This window comes from Micromesistius poutassou (assembly GCF_964030765.1).
Source record: "Micromesistius poutassou genome assembly, chromosome: 21".
Taxonomy (NCBI): Eukaryota; Metazoa; Chordata; class Actinopteri; order Gadiformes; family Gadidae; genus Micromesistius; species Micromesistius poutassou.
In genome coordinates, this window is record NC_140291.1 from 4,542,598 (window position 1) to 4,562,024 (window position 19,427).

General features: G+C 44.8%; 1 protein-coding gene across 1 annotated transcript; it reads left to right on the plus strand.

Moving 5' to 3' along the window:
* Positions 1–2,092: 2,092 nt before the first annotated feature.
* frmpd2 (FERM and PDZ domain containing 2) lies at positions 2,093–17,218 on the plus strand (the record flags this gene model as incomplete). The annotated part of the gene is made up of 29 exons (XM_084485560.1): positions 2,093–2,213; positions 2,767–2,930; positions 3,266–3,331; positions 3,923–4,102; positions 4,319–4,391; positions 4,561–4,648; positions 4,855–5,014; positions 5,371–5,442; positions 5,889–6,060; positions 6,746–6,881; positions 7,027–7,165; positions 7,314–7,466; positions 7,922–8,107; positions 8,402–8,561; positions 8,930–9,158; positions 9,764–9,837; positions 10,230–10,286; positions 10,427–10,534; positions 10,917–11,033; positions 11,382–11,563; positions 12,040–12,132; positions 13,489–13,582; positions 13,776–13,861; positions 14,220–14,418; positions 15,528–15,742; positions 16,185–16,251; positions 16,363–16,518; positions 16,689–16,751; positions 17,086–17,218. 27 exons carry the CDS (start codon positions 2,093–2,095, stop codon positions 16,398–16,400), a joined length of 3,429 nt encoding a protein of 1,142 aa, XP_084341686.1. The 3' UTR covers positions 16,401–16,518; positions 16,689–16,751; positions 17,086–17,218.
* Positions 17,219–19,427: the final 2,209 nt, after the last annotated feature.

Sequence of the window (19,427 nt, forward strand, 5' to 3'; positions counted from 1 at the left end):
CACTTGACATATGACTGGTGTATTGGATCCAGTCGTGACATATTGATTGAGTGTGATTCATTTTCTTAAGCCATGCCTGTGATGCATATGAAGTGGCCATCCATCAACCACTGGGCTTCAACAAACATTGAGGTTGTATTTGGTATTTCCTGGACGAAGTGACTTCGGAAAACACTTCAAATGTAAAGTCCTTAAAGTACTGTCAATATTTTAAACCAAAGAGCTATTTGCTGACAAATGTTTGCCAGGGATTAGTCAGTTATTGTCATCCTGGGAACATGAAATGTAGTGCAGCATTCCATCCCACTGGTCTGTCACTCAACCATTTAATAATGTACAGTCGCAAAAGTCGGAATCCTGTCCATACAGTGCCAGCGTTTTCTTTGCAGAACACATCCGCTTTACAGTGTCGCTTAAACCCTAAGATATGTCATCACCACAGCTGTTTCAACCTGTGAGACATGGGATATTGGAAACTCTTTTTGTTACCACAGTGGGGGGGGGGGGGGAGGGGGGGGGGGGGCTCAGCTGCCATTCTGGGGACCGAGGGGGCCCAAGCCTTGCTCACGTCACAGCAGCGGGGGCGAGATCAGAAGGAGGGAAAAGAGAAAGCCGCAGGAGCCCTCGCCGCAAAGGACAGAAAATCCTGCCGGCTCGATGGAAGCCAATTATAGAGGAGGGTTGACAGACCGGCGGGGGTGGGTGTGTGGGTGGGGAGGGAGGGTGGGTGCTAGCAGGGTGCAACACTTATTACGAACAGAAGAAGATGAAGAATAAACCCGAGTAGGTGCGAAAAAAAAAGCTGAGAAGGCGCGATGGAAGCCCCTTGAAAAATGGGGAACATTACTTTGGGAAAGATGTCATTACTCTGCCTTGGTGGGGTAGGGGTAATGACAGACTCTAAGAAACATTGTATAAGTCATTTAAGTACGCCAATTAGTCCCAATTTGCCCAATTAGGGCTGCAACAGCAGCCTTAATGACCAACAACAATACATTAGTCTATAACCGTTCTGCTCAGGCAGAGAGAGGCAGCCCATGGTTCATACATCCCAGAATCTATTGTAGACACGAGCGGTGGCATTGTCCATTACTGTATCACAGGATTCTAACTACTGCCTTAATATTAGTTCATTTACACTTAACACTTGAGTCAAGGTGTTGTATGCTGAAATGTGCATAATAACTAGGTGCAATGTAGCTAGTTTGTTTATTAATTTAGGTAAAATGGGATTGTTCTAAAAAGGCAAGGGTTGTCAATGCAGCATAGAAGTAAAAGCATAAAGTAAAACAGACATAGCAGTAATAGTAGTTATGTCATTGGATGTGTGGATTTTAAATACCAGTATGTCTAAGGCATATAAGTAATGGAGATGGAGAGTAATGAATGATTTTTATATAAGAACCCAAGTATGTATATATATATATAACCTTTATTTATACAGAGCACCCAGGACTCTTTTACAATGAAGCCCTGCACTGACTCCACAGCAATAAACATATAAAACAACAACAAGAAACACATACACATTGGAAATTCCATAAAACATTAAAAAAAAACTTAGCTTTTTAACAAATTACACAAATAATAATCTATAACCAATTATCAAAAAATACCTTGATGAGGTTCACTTAAAAAGAAAGAAAAAAAAGTGAAGCAGAATAGTGATACAAAACGGGGTGACGGATTCACAGGGCTTTTTGTCTATGCATTGCAATATGATTTGCTGCAATGCTGCATCAGAGTGGACCCCTGTTCTTTTGTCTTAGACGTAACATCTCTTTAGGTTGCTCTGCACCCCCGCCTATGGATCTGCTGAGCATGCACTTAATGTAGACCAGTATGCAATATTTTCCACCAAATAATACAGTTTATTGATTATATCTGTATGTGTATGTGCATGTATGTGTGTGTGGGTGTGGGTGTTTGTGTGTGTGCATGGGTATGTGTGTGTGTGTGTGTGTGTGTGAGAGTGAGAGTGTGTGTGTGTGTGTGTGTGTGCATCCATGTATTCATCTATCCATGCATCAACCTATCCATCCATGTATCTATTCATAAACCCACCCTCTATCTCTCCCTCCTTCCCTCCAGTATGGGTACGTTTGTGACCCTGGCAGAGGTGTTGGAGGCCAGGGGGTCACCACTGGATGAGGGGGAGCTCTGGGGTCTGCTCCTGGCCACCGCTGAGTCCTTGCTGGAGATCTCCTGCAAAGGTATCCATCCATTACATGTCTTGTTTCCATAGCGTTGTAACCACGGCCCAAAGCTGTATCAGACTGTATTTGAAGTTTAAAAGGGAGGAGCCAATCCCCTATTCTTCACCAACATCTGGTGAAACACAACAGATCTGATAATGGAAATACAATCATAATGGATGGTGTAATCCGATGCGATCCACCGACAAATCCCTGCCAGAAACACTATGCTGACTCTCGTTTATAATACTAAAGGACAATGTAGTATGGTAACCTTATTTCACTGCAACGGCAGTACCTTAGTAGTCACATCTTAGTCATTTATTGACACCGATAACAATATAAAATCTGTATTGGCAGATGAATAAGGTTGCAGTATGGTTAATGGATTTGAAATGAATAAGTGATATGGTGCTCTTAACTATGCTCAACTAGAACAGCATGACGCACGTACTGCCCAGGTCAGAGGTTCGAGTCCCACTGGGGTCACCACGCTAAGATGTATGCATGAAAGCGTCCATCAAATGGGCTATATTCAACAATAGAGAATGTCCTGTTGTTCTTCCTCCAGGCTCGGGGAACATGTGCAGTGTGCTGAGCCCGGGTTCGGTGCTGCTCTCGGCCAGTGGGAACCTTGCCTTCAAGAGCTGTTCCCGGTCTGAAGACGTGGCCTCCTTCATGGCCCCAGAGGTCCGTCAGGGTCTGGCCGCATCCACCCGGACGGCAGCGGAGAAGGTGGACCCTACAACACGTCATCAGTACCACTGCACAACTATGAATGATTTGTTTCTGTGTTTCTGTGTATAGTCTTCTAGTGGTTATGGGGGGTTTGACGCCCAGTCGAAAGGTTCTGGGTTCAAACCCCAATTTCAACAAGGTTATATTAAATACTTTGGATTAAAGCGTTGTATAAACTGAGTACATCTTACAGTTTTATTTAGTGTCCCCTTGAGTCCACACCACACCCTGATATCAGCTGTTTTCGGTTCCTTTGACAAATAACGACCAGTTCTGAACAAATATTGTTTTAACTGTGTGATTGCCACATGGTGGTTTGTGTTTGTTTGCAGATGGTTGTGTATTCCATGGGGATGATGTTGTACTGGTGTGCAGATTACCTGCTACCTCAAAACCAGGTACTTTATTTCTGTCTGTTAAAGGTTGTATCAGCGATGATGTCACTTCTGTTGGTATTTGAAGCGAGATCCCAAACAAACAGAGCCAGCTCGCCCCTCCCTTCTGTGTTTCGTGCATCCAGTAAAACTATCATGAACGCAGCGCAAAACCCCACAACACTCACCCCTTGTCGGTGATTGGTTGGAATACTATTTATTTTGGTTTTGAGTGGTTGGTAGTACCATTTGTTTTTGTGTATGATCTCGGAGCACAGTGCTGCCTACAGAGACGTGTTTTTTTGACGGCCTGCTTATGGGGCGGGCAGCTAGCGGATCGTGAGGAAAGATCAGATGAATGTGATCATTTAGGTTTCGGCCTAGAAACGCTGATGCAACCTTTAAGTCATCAGTCGATCAATTAATCCATCAAACAATGGATCACTTTATCTATCTTAGTTGGCTTTTTACCTTTTTGGCTCTTTATGTAAGCTCTACCAAAATAATTTAATTTAATTTCTTTATCTGAATCTCCTTCTTTGACTGGTTTATTTTCTCTCTTTTGTCCCACTCTTTGTTAATCCCTCTCTGCGGGTCGGTGTCTCACTGCCCCAGCCTGTGCAGCTGAGCAGCGAGCTGGACAGCCTGCTACTGAGCATGTGCGAGGATGTGGTGTTGAAACGGGCCGATCTGCTGGCGGTACTGGAGACCTGTGAACAGCACCACACGGCCTCTCTGCTGCCCCCTCCTGACAGACTCATCAAACAACTGGTGGAGGACGTTTTCAGGGACTCAGTGAGTTGGGCTACATAAGTTATCTTTCATTATTCTTTATTGTTTCAAGCTATAGTTTAGTAAGTTAATTAGCTACAAGAAAAGGCTATTTGGGTCAATCAAGGTTATTAAAACATTCAGGTAAAATATATATATTTTTCAATATACTATGTTACAGGTTCCAGCAATGCTGACGTACATCCTTGTCTTTTCTAACCTTTTTCTTTACCTTTGTAGGTTAATCATGTGACTATGTCGGAAAATGGAACACAATCAGACCGCAGTCAGACGGTTAGAGACAGATTTCACGGTATGGTTCGTCAAGAACACATCATAATATCTTACAAACTAACAACAATGTTCCAGAAAATCTCACTACATTATGCAGGGATGCCATTTTGAAAGTCATTCAAAGTAGTTTTAGTATAGATTCTTTGACAGTTGGAATTCCAATTTTAATCTGTGCTGTGTCTTTCCAGCTGGTTATTTTTGTAACTCTAACTGGGCGATGAGGAGGAAGGCTTCCAGAACTTACTCAGGAGCCTCGTACCGAACAGAAAACTTAGGGTACGTGATATGTCCACATACTGCAAATAAGTTTGGCAGTTGAAATGGGACGTTTTCTAATCAAACCTCTTCCTGTCTGTTTGATGTTGAAAATAATAAGTTTTATTTAGTTTAGCAAGAAATCTGCATATAACTCAATATAATTGGGGAAACACCGACGAAAATATGAAAATATAAATATCTATATCTTTCTTCCTTTTCTACAGAGTTTCTCCAGGAGGTCGGTACAGAGACGATAACACCAGCTATCAACAGTTGAACCACGGCCCTAGTAGTAGTCCGTACATGGACGGTGGTCGCGATACCAACTCACGGGCCCTTAACCACTACAGTTCCACCCTTAGTCTGAACGATAAGAAACTCAAGGTCAGTCTACTATTAATGATCAGTTCATTTATTGGATTGTTTTCATTAGAATTGCATTATGGCAGGTTTGGACAATGATAACCCCATTAGAGTGGATTCCTCGCTAAATCGTGTTGGAAACAGCTGAAATAACCTTTCAAATGTCACAATTGTAAATAACGTATATCAATAATACTTATATCCTTATTATACTGTATTTATTGAGTTTCTTATTTCCTATGTCATTCTCAAAAATGCCATTTAGAAGTGCTGGAGGGGATTTAGTTGGTGGCAATCTGCCAACTCACTGCGCGATGCTGCTAATCTCTACACACTGGATCTTTAGGTTAATACTTTGTTGTATAATTTCTCGGTAGGACATGGGCCCAGAGTTCATTAGAATGCAAGATGAGCCCCATGTTGTCTTGGAGCTGCCGGGATCAATTATGGTGAGTTTAACGGGTGTTGATAATCCATTAAAACGCAATCAGACAATAAAGGCATCTCCATTTTTCCATACTTCAAACGAGAAAAGTATTCTTCAGTCCATAATGACTTTCCCCTCTCTTCTCTCCCCCTTTCTTCTCCCTCCCCCTCTCTTCTCTCCTCCCCTCTTCTCCCCCTCTTCTTTCTCCCCTCTTCTCTCCCCCTTTCTTGTCCCCCACTCTCTTCTCCCCCCTCTGTTCTTTCCCCCTCTCTTCTCTCCCCTCCTCCAACTCTTCTCTCACCCCTTTTCTCCCTTCTCTTCTCTTTTCATTTTTTATCCCTTCTCTTTTCCTCTCTTCTCCTCTTTCCTCCCTCTATTGTCCTCTCCACCTCCTCATCTTCTCCTCTCGTCTCCCCCACCCCCCCACCCCCCCACCCCCCCCCCCCCCCCCCCCTCCTCTCCTCTCAGTCAAAGAAGGGGAAGTCCTCCACCCAGAGAGAGGTGGGCGTGGTGATGCCCAGCGGCCAGAGCCTCCAGGTGAGGTGTGAGGTGAAGAGCCAGTGCGGGGACGTCTTCGACATGATCGTGGCCCACTCCAACCTCGTGGAGCACTTCTACTTCGGCCTGGCCTACATCGACGGTAGGAGGAAGAGGACTCTTTGGGTGGGTTGTGTGTTGTGTTGTAGAGTAGGATCGTGAAGCGGTTGCTACAGCTCCAACAACGGAAGCTACTTACGCTTTGTTTGCCCCCAAAATCCTGCAGCCTCACTTGTAGGCATCCTTCAGCAAGACTAGCCAAACCCCTACCCTGTTTTTTTATGAGCTGGATCTGAAGTCACTGGTAAGTTGCTTCAATGAAAGCCTGCTAAATAGTAAGTATTTAACACTCACATCCCTTTGAGTGATTTGGTGAGTGAGACAGATTCATCAGAGTTTCCCACTAAGGAAAGGGAGGTAGGGAGTCTAGGAGCAAGTGTTGGAATGTCTGGATCTTGAGCCAGATAATCAAACTCACTACAAGGACATTGTATATTTGAGGCAAAAAGGTCCCAAAAATAAATGTATATACAAAAGGAGGGACCTATAGGAACAACCTATAGGACCTATTTACAACCTATAGGGACACCCTATTCAAGAGATCTGGAGAGAGAGGGTGAGAAGTACAAATAAATGAGTCTGTTGATTTATGAGCAGGCGCAACCTGCAATGTTACTACTATCTCACTCATGGTGTTATAGATGATACTGTGTGGAAATGTGCTACTGACAGTCAATGAAGTTGGTTGAGTCTGTGTCAACGCCCCATTCTCTCCCTGTTCCTCTCAGACAATGAGTTCTTCTTCCTGGACACTGACACCAAGATTTCCAAGGTAGCCCCCGACTCCTGGAAAAAAGTGCCTACGACCACCTTTATTCTCTACTTCCGGGTCAAGTTTTTCGTCAGTGACATTTCCCTGCTTTTGTAAGTGAGATACATTCTCTAGTTTTGCACGTAGCTGTCAGAAGATATATTGTGGCGGCTGCCCCCGCGCAAAAGCATCATTTGGCCTAAAGTCATCATGTTTGTTTCATGAAATGGATCGTGTTATCCATTACTTTTCTGACAGGCACAAGTTGAGCCGCCACCAGTACTACCTCCAGCTGAGGAAGGACTTCCTGGAGGACCGCCTGTCCTGCCACGAGGAGAGCTCTCTATGCCTGGCAGGGCTGGCCCTGCAGGCCGAGTACGGAGACTGCATGCCTGAGGTACCTGGTCCTGGGATGTGGCTATCATCTCTTCTTTTGTCCTTCTATTGTTTATTCTGTCAGTTGTATTTGATGTATTTGCTTATTAAATATCAAGAAACGTATGAATGGATGGATTGTGCTGACTGAGGCGAGTTGCTGTGCGCAGGTGTACGGTAGAAGCTACTACCGGGTGGACCACTACATCTCCAAGAGCGTCATGGAGAAACGTGCCTTGCCTTCCATTCAGGATGAGTTGCTGCGGTTACACGGCAGCAACGCCCAAATGCTCTCAGACGAAGCGGAACTGGAGTTCCTCAAGGTGACAAGGCACAAGACTCTTGTGCTTGTATATATGTTTGTTAATATTGAAAACGATAATTTCATTATTATTATTTAATACATTTTATATATCCTTATTCAGATTTGCAGCAACTAGATTGTACAACCATAACTAGAAATGTTATAATAATATATTAACAGAAGTGCTGTGATGAGGCATTCTGACTCCATATGCAGTTTATCATTAATTATTTTTAGGAATAAACCATGTCTATCATATGTGAATATTCTAAATCATTCCCAGTCTACCTGAGACCTACTACTACCTCTTATCTTGGGTCATATATGTCTGGGCTCAATATTGACCGGGTGGTTCTGTTCATCCTGTTCATTTTTGGCTTAAGGGCCTACAAGTACCAGTGAACCTACTATCATGTTTTTTCGAACCTATGGTCTTAAGGTATCCTTTGACTAATCTCTCTTAACTCTCCACAGGTGAGTCTGAGCCTGCCAGAGTATGGCGTGTTGTTCTACCGCGTTGTGCACGAGAAGCGGCCGGTAGAGGGGGAAATTATCCTTGGTGTTTGTGCCAAAGGGATCATCGTATACGAGGTCAAAGATGGTCGCCGATCCACCAGTCAGACTTTTTTTTGGCGGGAAACCTCAACTATCTCCTCGAATGTGAGTCAGAAATGTTTATTTGTCTGAAATATTTGTAATTTTCTGTATTTTTTCTTCATCCATTAGATATTTATGTGGAATAATTTAGGGGAAAACTTGGTTTTGACACAAGATACAGTGACCGTTTTTGTCAAGTTTGAAGTAGAACTTATGTTGAAATTATACATTCAAATTACCAACTCTTCTACATAGATGTTTTTGTTTTTAGCTTTAGATCTAAGATTACTGTCAGTGTGGTGAGGAAAAAGTTGAAGTTTATTTTCCAGCCTTTGTCTTATGAACCTTCATTTGCAGAAACGAAAGTTCATCATAGAGTGCCGTGGCAACAAGAAGAAGTACACCTTTGTAACAGAAAGGTCGAAGATAGCCAAATACCTGTGTAACCTCTGCTCCGCTCAGCACAAATTCAACAATGAGATGAGCTCTCGCCAGCTCAGCCACAGCCTTGTGTCAGGTCAGTTAGCCTCTAGCCGCTAGCCGTCTCCATGACAACACGACCTGACTAACCATCTACAAATGTTAGCTTCCTACAGCACGTAATATCTTTTCATTGGGAGGTTGATATTGAGTGTTCATCTTATGGTATCTGACATAGAAACAGGCTGACAGTACTTAAAAAGTAAGTCACAAATACTTTATAATCTATAATGAGGATGTACTTGTTGATCCTTGCATTTGTTGCTAGTTATGTATGTTTAAATTAACTGTAAAACCTTTGACAAACTTTTAGTTGTTAGTTCGATTATAAGAAATAATCCAGTCGCCCTTGCTTAAAGTGTCAGCTAACGGACGTTGACGTGCTTAACGCTTACCTCCCGCCAGGAGACAACCACGTTGGCCAAAACGCTGCCGGCGGCCGGACGCCACGCAGCCGGCTCAAGTCGTACCCCGAACCCCCCACGCCCCAGGACGACAGCGGGAAGACCACGCCCCAGGACGACAGCGGGAAGACCACGCCCCAGGACGACTCCATGACCAAGCTCTGCGACGACATCGCCGCCAGGATCGAGGCCCGCATCAAACAGCAGCGGCAGGGCCTCAACCACCAGAGGTAGCCCCGGGTGGTCCTCTGACTAGATGGTTACCATAGTGATTCATTATACACATATTTATATATGTACATACCTACCTACCTACAAACCTACAAACATACATACTGTACATACATACATACATACATACATACATACATACATACATACATACATACATACATACATACATGCATGCATGCATGCATGCATACATACATGCATGCATGCATACATACATACATGCATACTTACATACTTACATACTTACATACATACATGGGGGGGGGGGGGTAGAGGGCAGGAAAGTGTCATGGTGAGGGTGTTCTACCCCCACACAAAAGGTTTTGAGTTTGATCCCAATGTCCACAGTCTAACAGTATCTACTGCTTGTCTGTTTTAAGATGAGTGTGTGTATGCACTTTATTGGACCTACACATTTAATTTCTTATCCAATATTTATTTTTTGATAAATTCTGACTCCTGACTCAGTGAGACAGAGTGCATTTCATTTTTTTGTGTGTGTGTGTGTGTGTGTGTGTGTGTGTGTGTGTGTGTGTGCATGTGCGTGTGCGTGTGTGTGTGTGTGCGTGTGCGTGTGTGTGTGTGTGTGTGTGTGTTGCAGCACCGTTTCCAGCAGCCCGCAGAGCTCTCAGAGGAGTGGTTCTTTGGCTCTCTCACTCTCCGCTGCTGCCAGAGGTAGGACCACACACCTCCTGACCATAAACACACACTACTGTCACACACCAGTAGGAAACAAAAAAAGCACAGCACTGATTGGACTGATTCTTATCGAATCCACCAATAATATCAACGTCCCAGTGAACATATTCGCATCACACCACACAAAATGGTTTATTTTCAAGATCTTCCTTTGAAATTATAATTCTGAACCAAAATTGTCATAAAATCTCAAGCAATTTCCCATGACCCCAGATGGCCCCAGTTGGGGTCCTGACCCACAGGTTGGGAAACACTGTCCTACTACATTGGGGTGAAACAATGTCAACATTATGAGACTGGTTTCCAGAAAGCTTGTGGAAAAAGTGTGTATTTGTTGTGTATTTCATCTGACTATCCTGCCAAACTAGCCCCGGAGAGAGAAGTCATTTGTGTTTCGTTGAAGAAAGACCCGAAGCTCGGCGTTGGTAAGCCAATCACAGCCTAATCAGATGCACTACATCATAGTTCCTTTAACCTGCAGAGTGGTGGTTGGAAGCGCTGGTTGTGTGTGGTGCCGGGAGGGTTGTATCTCTAACACGGGCCTGGGTTTGGGTTGTGTTCCCAGGCATAGTGATCGTAGGCGAGGACACGGTGGGCAAATACGACCTGGGGATATATGTGGCCTCCATCATCCCAGGTGGACCTGCTGCTAAGGATGGCCGAATTCGACAAGGTAATAATATGATACAGATATTATAATGATATGAGGATGATGATAATGATATGATGATGATGGTAATGATATGAACATGAGGAGAATGATGATATGGAAATTATGATAATGATATGAAAATGGTGATAATGAGTCAAATGCAGCAAGGTAAATTAAATATATATATTTCAATTTTTTAGGGTTGTTGTTCATGTTGTAGTTGTTAATGAATTAAAATAATTTTGATCATGGTCGTGCTCTGTATCTTAAGAATAAGAATTCAAAAGAATTCAAATGTTCAGCCATGGAGCCACAACAGGTCCCCTTGTCCCCTGGTGAACACCACCACACCACTGACACACATTGGTGCTGTCTGGCTCTCTGTTTGACCTTTGACCTCTAGGAGGGCGTCTGATCTCCCTGAACCAAATCAGCCTGGAGGGCGTGACCTTTGCCGAGGCAGCAGATGTCATGCAGAGCAGCCCCTCCGAGGTTCAGCTCATCATCTCCCAACCCAAAGGTAATGGTGTGTGTGTGTGTGTGTGTGCGTGTGTGCTCTAGTATGTACGTGAACACATGTTTGTTTATGTTTATGTTTATGTGTGTGTGTGTGTGTGTGCGTTAGTTCTAGTATGTATGTGAACACATGTTTGTTTATACTTATGTGTGTGTGGGTGAAATTATGTGTGTGTGTGTGTGTGTGTGTGTGTGGGTGTCTCTTTTGTAATGACTTGCCATCTATTTTTGTAATCACCAAAATACACATGTGTTCGTGACTGTGCACACACAAAACACACCCTATGTCTCCCTGCCCCCTCTCCCCCACCCTAACTGTATCTCCCCCCTCCCCCCTCTCCCCCACCACCAGTGCAATTGAGCCCCAACAACCTGGGGAACCACCGCGCCCCCCCGAGCCCCCAGCAGCAGCCCCCGCCGCCGGACCCCGACTCCGCCGGGGGCAGCCTGGACGAGATCATCTCCGTCATGATGACACCCAAGACGGGCAGCCAGCTGCAGGTCCCCCGCGACATACGCATCTACAACGCACAGGTAGGCCTCAGGCTGCAGGTTTATGTTTTTATCAGGTAAAATGGGATGAGATTACAGTCCAGAGAAAGGCAAGAATCACTTGAGCACCTAAAAACTCATGAAATAAGCAGAGAGCAGAGACTGCTTCAAAGTACTACAATACAGAAAGAAGAGATGGACTTTATCAATCCCAGACTCCCTCCTAGTGGTGGGGCAGGCGGGATCGCGTCAATAGTTAGACTCCCAGCTGATAAGGCTGAGGGGTGGATTCCCCCATGTCCGTGGCCCTCTTGAGCAAGAGGCCCTGATCTGTGTCTACATGATATGTATCTACAAGGATTCCTGAATAACTAAGTAGGATAACACACGGTGGAGCTCTGGGTATGTGAGGTGTGGAGAGAGAAGAGGCGTGCGGATGCTGATGGCTGGTTGTGTGTGTGTGTGTGTGTGTGTGTGTGTGTGTGTGCGTGTGTGTGTGTGTGTGTGTGTGGTGGCAGGACGGCTCCCTCTCCTCTCTGAACAGCGTGAGGCCAGAGGAGCTCACCCTGGAGCTGCGGAAGATGGGAGGCTCCCTGGGAATCAGCATATCAGTGAGTTTGCACACACGCACACACACACACACTCAATCACGCATGCATGAATGCATACATGAACACATTCACTCTCTGTCTCTGTCTCTGTCTCTGTCTCTCTCTCTCTCTCTCTCTCTCTCTCTCTCTCTCTGTGTCTGTCGGTCTGTCTGATGCCTGGGATAACCAGATGGGAATCACTACTTCCTGTCCACTGGCTGTCCACTGACACTTTCCCTTTCACTGTCATTTAGAACTTGGCAGGCACTCCCCTAGGTCACCCTCTGGGCTGGCAAGAAGACAGAGATGGAGAACCACTGTGGAATGTTAATTTTTCTGTCTAGTGCGGTGTGCATGATAACCCCAATGTTTGTAGTGGTTGCTGGTTGCAAGACGAATGCGCATTCCTCAGTGTACATATATAGTCACTTTACTGATGGGCAGCAGAAGCATCATCCACTGGTGGTGAAGCAGAGCATTTCTAGTACCAGTACCAGTATGAGTACCAGGCGTGCCCCGCCCACCCAGATCCACCACTCTCTAATGCAAGTAGTCATGTGTCGCAAGTGTCGTGTTAAGAGCTGCTGGAGTCAGGGAGTTTATACCTTCTGGGGTTGTTGGTTCAAACATCTGCCTTTCATATATATATATATATCATTCATATATCATATATATTAACACTGGGTTTGAACTTTTGAGCCCTTTAGGTGAGATCCTTTTTGTTATGGATGTTATGGTGTAATAATTATATTAAGCGGAATAGAGGATACATTGTGCAGGAAACAATGGAACATTTCCCATTTTTCAGTGCATGACTGCTTTTTTAAAAATATAGCCTCATTTTGACATTGTTCAATTGTTATTACATTACCGCTTTATCACATCAACTTTAAAAGGTTTCTGTAAAAACAAATGGTATGGTACGTAATATGTTTCCCAGTGAGTCAGCCCCAGTAGGGGGTCATCAGTGTCTAGTCTCCCCAATCTGATTAAGCCCCTGGTGGTCCGGGGATTAGAGAAGGAGAGAGCAACGCACACGCAGTGTGAGTGAGTTCATAGGAGCCTACATGGCTTTAATCCAGGACAGGGATACAACTGACTCTAAGCAAGCTCTTACAACACATAATGAACTGGGTCTCCCCTTTCTATTGCTCAAATGATATAAATATATGAAGACAAGGTTTAAACAGTCAAATCTGTAAATCATTTAATACATTGTATTAAAAAAAATGTAATATTTATAAATAAATGGACTCCAGCAAACCCTCACCACTAAATAATATACGTCAGAATGAGACATATTAAACATGAATCCGTTCATAAATCAAAGTACGCCATTGGTTTAACCAGTCCTAAGTGGTGTTTGTCTCGCCCCAGGGTGGCATCAATAGCAACCTCCATAACGGGGGCCTCTACATCAAGAGCCTGGTCCCCGGGGGGGCGGCAGAGAGGGACGGACGCATGCACCCAGGTATGATGTCATGCACCCAGCTGCTCCCCGTGCACACAGCTAAAGATAGATACAGACAAATACAATCCATCTGGCTGCTTGTCTGTATAGCTCACCGTCTTCTTTTCTGTGTGTGTGAGTGCGTGTGTATGGGTGTGTGTGTTTTTGTGTGTGTGGGTATGTGTGTGTGTGTGTGTGTGTGTGTGTGTGACAGATGACAGGCTACTGGAGGTAGACGGGTTGAGGCTGGATGATTTTACGTACCAGCAGGCCGTGGATTGTCTGACCAAGACAGGAGAGGTACATGTGTGAATGTAGTCAGACATCTTTATTGAATCTGTCTCTGTCTGTATCTCTCTCCCTCGCTCTCTCTCTCTCTCTCTCTCGCTATGTGTGTATTTATGTATACTTATGTATTCATTTTTTTATTTTAAACAATGTTCTTTCTCTCTTCTCTGCTCAATCCTGCCCTCCTCGTGTCTTCCTTCCTCCTTGTCTCTCCCCTCATCTCCTTTTCTCTTCTCCTCCTCTCCTTACATCTCCTCTTCCTCTCCTCTACTCCTTTCCTACGTGTGCCTGATCCTATCCTCCTCTCCTCTGTCCTCTTCTCACCTGTCCTTCACCAAACCCCCCCCCCCCCCCCTCTCTCTCTCTGCAGGTGGTCTCCCTGGTCGTGGAGAGAGAGAGGATGACTCTGCCCCGGGTTTCCCTGAGCCCCGGCAGTCTCTCTCCTAAAAGCTGCAGCCCGGACACCAACCACCTCCGCTACAACAGCTGCCCCGCCATCAACAGCCCCCCGGACGCCAGCGGCGGCGGCGAGCCCCAGAAGCCCAGGGACTACCGCTTCATGGCGGACGGTAGGGTTAGCCTAGTCTCTTTAGTTTCTATGACACTGCATCACTCTTACATTTACATAACGTAAACGCTTTCCAGATTTTGGGGCCGTAGGAATTATTTGACGATTCCGTCAGGTTTTTGCGTAAACATGTTAAATGTTTTATATACTACTGTCGGCAGTTGAGCGTAAACCATCAATAAAGCTCTAGGCACACAGCCACGTCGGAACAGACACAACATAATGTTTCTGAAGTCCTCTACAAAGCAGTGGAATAATATAGCTAAATTCCCGGTCCCAGGGTTTAGCTCTGTTAAATACATTGCGATTATATTTCTTTTTTGGGTTGCACTACAAATAAGAAGCAAAATTCACACTTGGTTTAGGCTTTAGGCTTAACCCCTCAACCCCTCATCGTTACACTCTATATTTCTCGTCTTCAGTATAGATAGAGCAAAATACAAGCAATATAACATCCAAATGAGCTTAGCAAAATATTAGAACAACAGGAAAATATCAGCAAGATTCTGTGAAAATTTATGCATTTTACATTTATCAGTACAGATTCAAATAACCTACTACTTATCCTACGGTGTGTCAGTTGGGATTAGGGACACTAAAACTCTCGTGCGGTAGAGAAACTTGCGTGAGGAATCGTCGCTGTAAGCCAGTAGCGTGCGTAAACTGCCACCTATGAACTTTTACACTATTTCTACAACCCTGACTCCTCCCCCTAGTCACCTGACCAACAGCGCCACCCCCACCACTTATCTCACTGCTCCTAAAGCCCACCTGCCTCTCCTACGTCTCACCTGACACCCTTCCCCTCGACCCTGACCTGTGAACCGTCTTAAAGGGCCGGCGTGGGGGATTAGCAGTTTTACCCACCATGGACCAACGGAACCTAACAGACACAATGTCCTCAACAAAGCAACGTCTTCCACCATGGACGTCAAAGAGAAAATGGAAAAAAAATCGACCAAAAATAATATATATATCAATGAATACATCATAATAAATAACTAAAGCATACAAATATTAAAAAATGGCTACGCAATTGTAACAAAGACTCTTACATCGAACCTACCGCACCTTTAACCATAACCGTGACCCGCCCTGGATCCTCCCTAGACAACACCTTTGAGGTGAGCCTGACCAAGGGCCCCAAGGGCCTGGGCTTCAGCTTCATCATGTGTGACATGGACCCCCTGGGGCGGGAGATTGGCAGCGTGGTGCGCATCAAGCAGCTGTACCCAGACCAGCCGGCCCGCCTCAGCGCACGCATCCGCGAGGGCGACGTCATCGTGGCCATCGACGGACAGCACCTCAAGGACCTGATCTACCCGGTAACCAGTGACCGCCGTGTTTTTTTGATTGGATGTTAAGTTAGATGTAGGAGTCTTATGTACACTGCATGTGGTTGTATGTATTCTGTTGATGGTTTAGCTGTATAAAGCATTGGATATCGTTGATGATTTATCAACGTACTCCCTTTTGGATGCTTTGAATGTAAGTGATGTATTAAAATTGGACTTGCAACAAGTATAATTATTAAAAGTATCAGATATACCATTATTATTACATTTGAGCTATTAACATTAACTCATATGTGAAGCACACACGTTCAATTCTAATCACAAAAACGTACGCCAAAGATAGCCAACCCTGCCTGCTGTTATCTGTAACATATCTTAAAGCTGCCTCATAAACCTTGCTTTCCGTATCCTAAAACATAATTGCCGCTAATGCTGCTGATATTCTGCATGTCATTCACACTTTTCCCTCTAGAGGGTGCTACAGTTGTTCAAGAACTCATCGTCTGAAGTACTACTGTCCCTGTGCCGTCCTGCATCAGGTGGGCACACAAATACACATGTACATGCACGCACTCACACACACACACATGCACATCCAATAATAATACAAAACGTATATACCATATCGAACGACTTGCTTTTCCCTTTAGGAATCCTGCCTCCCATTGAGCAATTTGCTGGCACATGAGTGATGTCACAGTGACGGACAGCGACAGCAACCAATGGAAGCACAGGAGGCTGTGGTCATTCCTTACGAACCAGGACGTGGACACAGAGTCGCAGGGAAAGCAGGAAGCGACGCCCAGGTAGGCCTCACAACATCTTCAAACTGGACTGACGCCAACTCACTGTTCCTTCCAAGTCTGCTATGATAAATGCAAAGTGTCTTTGAAGTCATTCATGTATTATTATTGGCACAAGAAAAACGATAAGAGTGAAGTGAAGTAATTAACGGCGCTGAAACATGTCTTGACAGGCTGGAGTCTGACCAGAGTGGACCAGCCTGGATAGCCTTCCCTTTGGTCTCCTGGTCTAGAAGGTATGGACTCTGATAGAGTCAGTTCATAATTACTCTAACCCTAACTCATAATAACACTGTACAACCAGTTAAACGCAACAATAAAAGACAAAAAAATTAAATAAAAAGTCAAATCAATCCTACCTTGACTGAACCAGAAGTGGGCCTAGTAATGCATCTTAATATAAAAACGGCCACAAGGTGGCAGTGTAGCACCGGTGTTCATTCTAAAACAGTGATAATGTAAAACAGGTTAGTTGCTGCTTCATCTCAAGCAGCTTAAGTATTTAATTGAGATACATTTTTAAGGTTTTAGAAAATAAACTAACTTGTGTTTAATGTGTTCTCTCCACAGGACTAGAGAAATCCCAAGAGAGGGAACAGTGGTTGAGGTTGTCAACAGCAACTGAAGTGAATTTCAAACAGAACCAGCTTGAATGTTTGGTTCATGAATGAACATTTGTAAATCATCAATATGAAGAAATTTGGAGCAGTAAATCAGCACCACAATAAGTCCTGGTTATTATTACAATGGATTGGTTCCAAGCCATCAAACAATAAACACAGTTGAAAAGTGCACTTTTAGCTTTTTTTACCTAACTGACCTCCCAGTGAATCCCTGTGTATTAATATGAGTCACTAAACTCCTAAAACAAAAACGATATGCGCCATTTCATTCCAGACAAAGCCTCCCCTACCTGAATAAAACATTAAAGAACAATGTTATTATTGTCTCGTAACGGAATACTTTCATCCTCTTCATGAATGAAGACCCCCTGCCAAACTGTGTGTGTGTGTGTGTAGGTATGTGTGAGTGCATGTGTGTGTGGTGCAGTGGCACGGTGTGTGCTGCCTGGTTGCTCCACAGGAGCATCAGTCATGGGAGCGAGGAGAGAGCTCAGCCCGCCTGGACTGCACCGTTCCTGGGCTGATGAGGGATGAAAGGGTGGGTGTAGATGAGTGTGCTTGGATCTCCCGGGGGTCCAGGGATGGAGAATAATGACCCCCATGGTGCACATTAAGAAGACGCAGGCACATATATATATACACATACACATATAGAAAGACATGCGTGTGTGTGCAAACACAGACCCGCAAGGAAATACACACACATGCATAGGGGTCTAATCGTGCCCTATGTAGCTACATGCACTCTTAGATTCACACACACTTGGAAAGACGCATGTACACACACACAGGGTACACTCAGAATGGCACACACAGGATACTTAGAACGACACACACAGGATACACTCAGAACGACACACACAGGGTACACTCAGAAAGGCACACACAGGGTACTCAGAACGAGACACACACACACAGGATACACTCAGAACGACACACAGGATACACTCAAAAAGACACACCCCCACACGGATGCAAACATGTAATACAAAAACACATGCATATACACACACTGAATGACGCACCCACACATGCACACACCACATACATACATACTCACATACAAGCATGTGCTACAGAAACCCATAAGACACAGGCACAAACACACGGTAACCATGGCTCATAAATAAGGCTTTTTGTATTTTGGTGAAACTTGGAAGTGCATCTGGTTCCAATCAGAGTTCTTAGTAAACGATCCCAAATGTTTCTAATTATCCAGCAGTAGAGCCGGCACAAGGACCTCATCCGTGTGTGTGTGTGTGTGTGTGTGTGTGTGCATGCATGTGTGTGTGTGTGTGTGTGTGTGACCCGGTGGGTGCATTCATGTTTATAACCAAGTGTATGTGATTGAATGCATTCAACATGCATAGCTTGTTCTTAAGGGGCACAGTCAAATGTGTATGTAAACACACACACACAAACACACACACCAAAGCAAACAGGTACACATGCATGACGGCAAACACGGAGCACTACACACAAACGCTGCACATGCATGCACACACAAACACGTGCTTACAAGCACCCACACACACCGGCTCCCAAACACCCAAATATACATGACAGAATCACAAACAAACACACACACACACATACACACACACACACACACACAGGCCCCAACCCAGAGACGTGGACATACTTACTTGATGTCAAACTCACACACACACACACACACACACACGGCTCTCTTGTTTATTCACGAAGGGGTCCCTAACAAAGACGAACGGTGTGGCGGGACGTGCTCCGGTGACCCCTGGCGAGGTCACGGCGTCGGGCGACGACTGAGGGATGGCTCCTCGCCGCAGATCTGTTGACGTTTCTGCCTCAGCGCTTCGTAAGAGCAGGGCCTTTCAGCCAGAGGGGTCAGGGCCCGGGCCGCAACATGGTTTCAGTTGGGGGCCGGGGGCCAGGGGCCGTGTGTGTGCGTTGGGGGGGGGGGGGGGGGGGGGGGGGGGTGGGCAGATCAAAGAGTGACATTGAAGTGTTGTTGAAATGAATACGTTCAAATGTGGTACACAAAGGAATGACATCACGTGTTTATCGTCTGTTGTTTCCCCCCTGCGATGTGTTTACCATTTGTTTCGCTTTTTATCCGAGCTTGCCCAAACCTGTTTCCATTTTGGTCGTCGGGGGAACGTATGATATGGAAATGTGGAAAATGTATTCGCAAATAGCAACTCAACGAGTTCCAAAATTGGTATAGATCGATGGTACAGCTTTATAAACCACAACAATTTGCTCTGTTTTCTGTTCCTTCTTAAAGGAAAGGGTTTTCAATTAAATCCA